General features: G+C 39.2%; 1 protein-coding gene across 1 annotated transcript; it reads left to right on the forward strand.

Moving 5' to 3' along the window:
• The first annotated feature begins 341 nt into the window (after positions 1 to 341).
• On the forward strand, positions 342 to 1,704 carry CH25H (cholesterol 25-hydroxylase). The gene has a single exon (XM_009078174.1). The coding sequence runs from the start codon at positions 342 to 344 to the stop codon at positions 1,164 to 1,166; it is 825 nt and encodes a 274-aa protein (XP_009076422.1). The 3' UTR covers positions 1,167 to 1,704.
• Positions 1,705 to 10,047: the final 8,343 nt, after the last annotated feature.

The raw sequence follows: 10,047 nt of genomic DNA on the forward strand, positions 1-10,047 counted from the left end.
AAAGGATAATGAAGTATGGTACAATTTAAAATTAGTAAGACATAGCAATTTTTTCAAGTGTCTACACTGAGTGGGAAGTGTTCCAACCCTGTTTCTCTGAATTCCAGTGTCGGAGTTCTGCATTTCTGCTTATTTTTCCAATTTTTGCCTCTTGTAGAGCTCTAGTGATCACCTTGGTTAGCTAATTCTGTGCTGAGATTGTAATATAATGTATCACCTCTGTATGACAGGAAAGGGAACTTCCGCTTTAAAACTCTGTATTGCCATATAAGGAGGATGATGGGAGGAGCAGGCTAGATAAAGGCTTGCAGGATTTACAGTTCTCTCAGACTGCAATCAGCATGAACTGCAGCCTGCCAGCCAGCGTGCTGCTCAGCTACGTGATGGAGAGACAGCAGGACAGGTTGTGCCTACAGTCTCTTTGGGACTTTGTCACAGCGAAGGAGCCATTGATCAAGTCACCGTTTTTTCCAGTGCTGTTTTCTTTTACAGCATACATGGCATTCTGTCTGCCATATATTGCACTGGACTTTTTAAGCATCAGACTGCCAAACTTGAGAAAATACAAAATCCAGCCACAGAGCTATCCAACTCTTGGAATGATGGTGCCTTGCATTATTCAGAGTGCGTATCACCATGCCGTTTTGATCTTCCCAGTGACATTTCTACACTGGTACTGGAGACCAATGAATCTACCAGTGATAGCTCCAGAGCTGCCTGAGGTCCTGCTGCAAGTAACACTTTGCCTGCTGCTATTTGATTTTGAGTACTTCCTATGGCATTTGCTTCATCACAAGGTGCCTTGGCTCTACAAGACCTTCCACAAGGTGCATCACAAGCATGTGTCAACATTTGCTCTTACTACACAGTATTCCAGTGTATGGGAATTACTCTCACTGGGATTTTTTGCTGCTATTAACCCACTGCTCCTTGGATGCCATCCTTTGACAGAAATTATTTTCTTCCTGGTAAATATTTGGTTGTCAGTGGAGGACCATTCAGGATATGACCTTCCATGGTCAACTCATCGACTTGTGCCGTTTGGTTTGTATGGAGGAGCACCACATCATGATCTCCATCATCTGAAATTCAAATCAAACTATGCTCCTTACTTCACCCATTGGGACAAACTCTTTGGGACATTCATGGAATCACATTCTAACTAAGGATATTTAACTGTGGACGAACTCTTACTTTTTATAGACTAAACTGGGACATTATTTTTTAAAAGACATACAGAAGATTGTATATTTGAAGCTGCGTATAAAAGCAAAACTATTTATAACAAATCTTCTTAATATATGTGTATTTGTATGTGTACTTGGAACTGTCTGTGTTAAATGACTGCAAATGGGAAGGTGAATGCTTAAATCTAAGTCAGAGGTTTAAGGGAAGCATTAAGAGACATTCTCTTTTCTTTCCTTCTTTCCAGCTTTCATAAAGCATGTATCATATTACTGTATGATGTTTTATACATACGCCAGAACAATTATCTTACTGAAGTAGGATGATTTATGATGTAAACAGAAAAGGTACACATTGTGGATTGTGTGGAGTTTAATCTGCCAGAGCATATTATTGAGCAATGATGTTGTAAAATATTGCTGCCAAACCAGGGTAGTTGGCTAACTGTGCAATAATTTTGATATTTCTATTTTAAACCTTGATGTACTATCTATTTTTAATAGAGAATAAATATATTCATTCTTTAAAAATCAAATTATGTTTCATTTTATTAATTCCTCTATTCATATTAGGAACAGGTGTGATTTCTTTTGGATAGGTGTCATTTATTTGAATTACAGAATCATAGAACTGTTTAGGTTGGAAAAGAACTCTAAGATTGAGTCCAACCACTACTGTAACATTGCCAAGTCCACCACTACACCATGTAAATATATTCATTCTTTAAAAATCAAATTATGTTTCATTTTATTAATTCCTCTATTCATATTAGGAACAGGTGTGATTTCTTTTGGATAGGTGTCATTTATTTGAATTACAGAATCATAGAACTGTTTAGGTTGGAAAAGAACTCTAAGATTGAGTCCAACCACTACTGTAACATTGCCAAGTCCACCACTACACCATGTCATGTCGTGCCACATTTACACATCTTTTAAACACCTCCAAGGATGGTGACTCAGTCACTTCCCTGGGCAGCCTGTGCCAAGGCTTGACAACCCTTTTGGTGGAGAAATTTTTCCGAATATCTTATCTAAACCTCCCAGACCACAACTTGAGGCTATTTCCTCTTGTTCTTTCCCTTGTTACCTGGAAAAAGAAACTGACATCCACTTCCATTTCAGTGTTTCAGACTTTTCTTATTAAAATATTGTAATGTTATTTCAAAAGTGAACCTTTTTTTTTTCTCCAGAGTCATATGTTATTTTTAAATAGTTTTCAATTATGTGGAAACATAATATTGAAGAATACAGTTTAAAAAGCCATAGTGAAATTTTATTATTACATTTGTGAGAAGCTTGAATAAATTTCACTAAATTTATGGTGTGAGAATAGAACATAAAGCAGCCCCTTAATAAAAGGGAGGATTGGTCCTTTACAACCAGATCAATTAGTTGTTACTTTCATGCAAAAACCTGGCAAGGAACATAAACAGGTTTTCCAGAAATTAGATGGTTCTTTGAAGCAGATTTTGGGGGAATAGATCAAACCTTTCAGGATCCTAAGCTAGAGAACAAAACGGCTGCATGTTACTAGAAGAACAATTATATTTAGGCCTTCAAAATGTAGTCTCACAGAAGTTACACTGAAAAAAATTAAGCCTGAAGGGATAAGCAAGATTTCAAGGTCTCATTCAGCAGAGATCCATGTGGACTTCTTCTGTCAACTATGTAAAATTTTATAGCTTATAGTCATCTATCCTGTATTACTTATAAACTTCTCAGGATAATGATGAAAACAGCGAAAGTGCAAATAATGTAGAGAGTGTGTAAAGAAGACCTTCACATCATTATCCAAAAATATCTTTGTTCATTATGCTATGACTAGAGGGTTGTGTGACCTCACAGTTGCTGTTTGTCCAGAAGAGAGAACCCATGGTATTTCCAACAATGTTAGCTTATAAATGGAACAGCACTTTTGGACACTGCGTCTTTTTCATAACAGGAAATAATTTTAATAAACATCTTAATAAACAGTACGAAACACTGGAATCCTAGTACTTAACTACTCCCTCTGCTCTCTGGATATCACAGAAGAACAAGTCTTCCTTTCCGTAAGAACATGACATGTACTGAGAGCAAACACTGAGGCCTAAAAGAATACAAAGCTGGAGTCTTTGTCTTGCATCTATTGAGCTGATAGAAAGAATTCGCAATCTTTCTGATGATTGTAATCTTAAGTTTTTTGGTGTGTTCTGCAAAGAGAGGGAAATATTATTTCTCTTCTGCCAAATGCAGGAGACAAAACACATTTTCTGATTTCTTTGAGCTGTTTAGCCATTTTGAGCTATCCCAAAGTTACCCTCAGTTTTAGAAATCCCACTTAATTCACCATGGCAAATACTGAGTATCTGGCAGGGGTGCTCTGTGGTTTTCGTGGATTATACCTTATGCCATATATTGTAACTGGGCATTATAACAGCCTTTATCATGCACTGTTGGCTCTCTAAGTAGGTAAGGTTAAGGCTAACTGGTACTTGGATATGTGCTATAGGAAGCCTATGAGCACAACCCACAAGAAAGGTTGTAACTGATTCCATCCATGGGGATTATTTTGCTTTTTGTATGAAGCCTAAGATTTGATATAACAAGCACTTTACTCCTGGAGAGAGTCCTAGTCAGCTGCAGGGAAAACTATGCTAGCTCTCATCAAGTCAAGTCAGATGATGGTCTCATTTGGTATTGACAGCGTAGCATAACGCAATGAGGATGATAAAACAGAATGGAAGGAGGCAATGATCCTGTCTTCTCCTCTCTCCCTCACATCCTCAACATTTGCACAACTTCAGACACATGCCAAGAATGCATTTCCTCAAAGATGGAATTTCCCCCAGGTTATAGCTGTACCTAACCTCTAGCCAATCACACCTCGAATCTCAGTTTAAAGGCTCATTTCTGCAAGGACTTGGAATACTTAAAAGAAAGAAAAGGTTGTCAAATGAAAATTTGACTCATACATGTCTGGAATGGCTACTTTGAATCCCTTGCTAAGAAACATCTGTATTACATCATCATGACATAATCCTAGCATACCTTGTCCCTTTCTCCAATGATTTTGAAGGTAACAGGTTTTAAACTCTGAGGGATTGAATCCATTTGTGTATTGTGTGTGCTTTGAAGTGCTTTCTGTAACAGTGTACTATGATCCAAGTTTAGGTGTGTGTATGAGAAAAACTCATGAGCAGAAGACTCCAAACATGTAACTTCAGGCTTCTGCAATTTAATGAAAAGCAAAATGTAGATGAAAACATATAATGAAGATAAAGAAAATAAGGGTTGGGTTTTTTCCTGTTTTCATTGAAAGTTCAGCATATACTGAGCATGAGAACACGGCCAGTTCCGTGTATTGATAGTACTGAGATTTTAAAAGAGGATTTTACAGATGTTGCTTTCTATATTTGCATTTCCCCATGGTCTTTACCACAAGTCTTTACCAGACAAATGGAAAGACATGACACTCTCTTGTAAGGGTTTGTGTACGAAAACCAAAATCAACTTTCTTCTGTTCCAAAATTCTCCTAGCTTCCTTCCTCATTATAATGTGACATGATGTGCCACACAGACTTCCTATCTAATCTGCTGAAAGCTAAACTGTGGTCATTTGTGAGTACATGGAGGATGTTTGCAGACACCCTTGAACCTTTAAAATGAGGTATTTGATGCTGCTATTGTCCATTTCATATCTTTAAAAATCCTAATGTAATAAAGCTCAAAGAAATAAAATTTAATGCGTTTATCTCTGTAACTCTATCTTAGTTCTTTGGCACATGGTTAAATACTGAACTCTTTGATTTTACGAATTGCAGGAGTTCCTAAACTCTCACTGGAGATTTAGTACTACTCTTGATATTTAGACTAAGCCTTTCAAATGATACCTAGCTTGGCAGTTTTGAGTTAACAGTATACAACACCACAAAGGGACAGGTTTTGGCTTAGCAAGTGTGTTCTCAATGCTGCTGGAAAGTGGACTCACAAATGCTTTGGAGTGAAAGTATGACATTTAGAGCCATGCTGAGACAATATTCAACTCTGGAAAAGGCTTGGTCTTCCCTGATTTTGGTCAAGTACAAGCACTTCACAGGGGAAAACCAACACAGTCTACAGTGTAGAACTATGACTTCTTATGATTTTTTGTGATTTGAAAAATAATCTATATCATGAATGGATTTAGTGACTCAGTTAATCTAGTGTGTTATATGGATTAAATGAAAAACTAGCACTTGTTTGGGCTATGCTATCCCTAAATTAATTTCAGAGCAATATTTAATGACAGAACACTGTTTAATGACTGAACACTGTTTAATGACATGCTGTTTAGTGACAGAACCTGTTGCCCCTCAATATTGTTGGAAGGAGTGAATAACTTTTTGGTGTGGCTTCATGTTAGTGGACTCAGCAGTCATTTCAGCAGTTTTACTTCTTGCTTTCATGCACAAGCATTAAGCTTCCGCTGTTACCTGCCTACATCCATGCAACCCTTTTTGAACCAGTTGTGGCTCTGTAACTGTTTAATGACACACTGTTTAGTGACAGAACTTGTTGCCCCCAATGTTATTGGAAGGAGTGAATAAGTTTGATGTGGCTTTATGTTAGTGGACTCAGCAGTCACTTCAGCAGTTTTACTTCTTCTTGCTTTTATGCACAAGTACTAAACCTCCAGTATCACCTGCCTACATCCATTCGACCCTTTCTGAACTAGTTACGGTTCTGTATCTGGAAAAAAACAGCCATCTTGGATTCTTTTGAAATAGGGAGGCCTTCCCTATGGATTCATTCATTCATGGATTTCCTTGGAGAAGAGACTAATCAGTGTAAGCCAGCTATCAGATTTACATGTAAACTGCATCAAAGGCCTTGGCTTTGCCTGCCCAAGTATTTGGGCCTGTCCTACATTGCTCAGTACAATCCAACCTGAAAGGTCTTTGCAGCACAGTCTGGAGTTGTGTTTACAGTATGTTTTTCTTGTAAAAGCAACTGCTGAAAAATAGTTTTCCAAAGCTTAAATGTGTTTCTAATATATGAAAATTTGAATTTGCTTACAGAAAAAATGCCCCATGCCCTCCTAAAACCAGCCAACACAAACATTCCAGACTTTAAAGGGAACAGAAATAATGCAGAGGGGCCTTTAGCTGTGGAAAATGATGCTGAGTTTTTTAATACTTCCTTTCAGAATTTCTTCTTCTTAAAGAGAAGATTTGAAAAGCTTACCAATCACCTTGTCTCCTAATCTGGAGTGATTGCCATGATTGAGGCTGTAGGTGTGGGCAGGGGATGGAAAGAAAGGAGAAAGGGAAAGGACACCAGTGTGCCTGCAGACAATTCCATTGCTGTCCCTTGGTGCAACACACTGTACTGTCAGGTACATATGAAGTGCTGCACTGATATAGCCTTCCCACACAGGCACAGAAGCTTTCAACCATCAGGTTCTTGCTGGTGGAATGGTACAAACTTCACATCTACACACAACTTTTCCTTTCTCTTATCTAGTTCTTTCTTGAAATTCCCACAGCAGCAAAACACAATGACCTGCAAGAGAAAACTCCACTTTTGGTCAGCATAAATGCAAATATAAATTTTTTGTCGTGGGATATAAGATTAAGTTTAAAAACATCTACAGGCATATGGACTCTTCAATGCTTAGTTTTTGGGATAGCAGGTTTTACATGTGGGAAATCAAAAAGCCAACAATCCAAACTGGATGGTTAGTAGGTCAGGCAGGCAGAAACATGACTACTTTGGTTTTGGTCTATTGAGAGAGACTTCAGTACTACAGAGATGTGATTTAAAGGTATGTGGAAGGATTTGCTACCTATACCTCCAGGAAGAGTTTAGATGGCAGGTACTTTTGTTTGCCCTCAGATCTTAGCAGCAAACAATTCAGGGGATTAAGTAGTCCAAAGTCTAGGATGAGCTATAGAAAATCTGTCTGTAAGGTGAGCAGGATGTAGCCTCTTTATCCAAAGAATATGAAAAGGACTCCTAGAAATTCTGTTGGTGTGTTTACACACCTCTTCAGTCATTCACAGCAGCTGTGGAAGATTCCACCTGGAAGGAACAAAACATGTGGGTAATTGCTCAAACCCCGTTAAGTGATTTGTTTACAAAACTTCCAGAGCTATCCTAAATAGCTGAAACAATGGAATTTGTCAAGCTATCCAGAAAAATAACATGGGAAATACATGGATGCTAAGTGCTGGAATGATCTAATACTGGGCAAGAATGCTCCTCTGACACTTGCAGTTTACAAAACCTGCAAGCTCAGAGGTGGCTTGCTTAGCTGAGCTTAAAGAAAAAGCAAATGCCTACCAGCTGACTTCTCTCTGTTTTTAACCTATCAATCTTCTCCACTGGTATTCTCTTTTCCTGGTAACCCCAAAATACTCCTGAGCAGCTGCTGACAGCCTCCCTTCCTTCCCTAAGGAAATTGGCCAACTCCTGCCAGCTGGTTTGCCAGGTTTGCCATGTTTTATCCCTTGGGCAGTCAGATGATCACTCCTTGGTGCCTGCATCAGTTGGGAACCTAATACATTGTATGCACGTGTCCTGCTGCAAATGAAGGCTTATCCCACACAACCTGTCTTGGTAAACTAAGTCTGAGAAGCCAATCACTTGTCCTGTCCTTTTCCTCTCCTTCTCAGCTCTATGCAAGCTGGCTCATATTTCAGGTGTTTTCTCTTTAAGTCTTTCCCCTCAGGGGTGGGAAAGCCTTCTGTCACCTCCCCACCAGCCTCTCTAGAACCCACTTGAGCCCAGCCCAGCCCAGCTCAGCTCAGGTCAGCTCAGCGGAGCAGGAGAGGAGACTTTCCCCTCCTGAATCCTAGTCCAGGGAAGTCTTAGTTTGGCTTACTATGTTCACTCAAGTGAACCTGGACTTACACTGGACTTTGTTGCTGTGCAGGTGTGTTAGTGGTAGTGGTGGTGGTGGTGGTATCTCAAATGCTCCTGTGTGCCATCTCCTCCTTGGGTGCAAAGCATGTGCCAGGTCCTCTGGTGAGGAAGCTGAGCGACAGATAGGCTGGGAGGGAGGGGCTCCACTGGGGCCATGACTGCTGGGCCAGCAGGGTCATGCTGACACAGAGCTGCAGGATGCAGTGTTTGAAGGGGTCAGAGTTTCTTGTCAGGAACAGTTCCAGCGTGATCAGGCCTAACCCAAAGTTAGAGCCTCAAGAAAGTGAGCAATGGCTTAGTAGCTTTGCTACTGTTGCAGTGAGGAAAGCAAAAGATTATGTCGTTACTTCTTCTGAGGACCGATTGTTTCTGTGTATTTTCTCTGCTCCCACAGCCATGGCTCATGCAGGACTCAGCACTGTCTGATGCTTCTTGTGACTTGCCTGTGGAGAATTGCTTTAACAGTTTATGACATCTCCATTTGTTTTATGTAGCAGGTCTATTTCCCAAGCCAGAAAGCTGAAGTAAAATCCCTGGTTTGTATCTTGCAACTGGCTGGCAGATAACTAGTCTATGTAGTAACACACAACTAGTCTATGTAGTAACACTCTTTTCCAAGTACTGTGACTAAGAGTTTACTGTTTTATCTGCTTTCTAACAAATTCTGATGTTGTCCTCATAACTAAAAACCCCCTCCCACGTTGGTTAAACCTGGGCTCTAAGCCTACTGCTCTGTTTCCTTTTCTTTCTGGAGATTAATTGCATAGCTTAGCCAATATGCTGTATGCGTTTTTTAGTTTGTTTTTTTTCTCTTTTTGTGACTCTGATTTGTATCTTGAGTAATTGAGTTTTTCAGAAGAAGGAATTTCATTTCCCTCTGTGTTTGGCACAGCTAGCAGAAGAGTACTGTTACACTCTGAAAGCTAAGGACAGATAACAAAAGAGCAGAACATGTAACATGTGGAAAGGCATATGCACTCAGCTGTAGCAGCACAACAAGCTGATTCTTTTATTTCCTTTGTCTATTGAACTTCAGCTTACTGCTTCCCTGCTTTTCTTTCAGACCTCTTAATCATAGGGTAATGGGATAAATGAGTGCTTATGTACTAACATCAGTACTGTTTCTAGAAGTTTGCCATCCCAACAGATCCTAATATTTGCAGTTAGCACTAATTGGATGACTATTATTTATTTACAATATTGTTCTGAAACCCTGGCCAAAATTGATGTGCCAGGAGCTCTACAAACTCAGAGGAAAAAAACCTGTCTCCCAGGAGGTTAAAGTCATAGTGAGACCCTTCTGCATTCAGAAATTACTTATTCCTGGTGGCTACAATGAAATTTTGAACCAAGTGTGAAGAAATCTATAATGTGTATTTTGTGAACACTGTGTTTGCTTCTTTATTAGAAGAATTTAATCCAAACTTTCTCACTACAGACCTCTAAATTTGACTTTGCAGTAACTGGTCCTTTTAGATGCATGAAAAGCTGATGGGTGTCTTGCTTACAAAGCACTAATGCCAAAACAAAAACAAGTAATGGGGCAGGGCTTTTTTATTTCCCAGTGCTCTTATTACAAATCTTGATTATTTAATGTAGATGTAGCACCTACTAAGCTTCCAGCTGGCTGTGGCAAGGAGAGGGATTTAGAAGCTTGTTTTGCTTGTTGCAATACACGTGATTGTATTGGTATTTCTAATAATTATGTTGTTACAGCTGTGTCCTTACAGTACTTAGGCTTTTTAATGTAAAAGTTCCTGTCAGCAGCATAAGAAAAACAATATAGGACTCAAGGCAAAGTCTGGATTCAAATCACACAAAGGTAACTGGTGTTTTGTCTAACTACCTATGCCAGTGGCTCTCTTACTAGAAATGGATGTGTGACACTTTGATTGTCCAGCAATTTGTGAGGTAGCTAATGATAATGCATATACACATCTCCATTTTATTCCTATATACAAATATATACATATAA

This window comes from Acanthisitta chloris, unplaced genomic scaffold, assembly GCF_000695815.1.
Source record: "Acanthisitta chloris isolate BGI_N310 unplaced genomic scaffold, ASM69581v1 scaffold39827, whole genome shotgun sequence".
Classification (NCBI taxonomy): Eukaryota; Metazoa; Chordata; class Aves; order Passeriformes; family Acanthisittidae; genus Acanthisitta; species Acanthisitta chloris.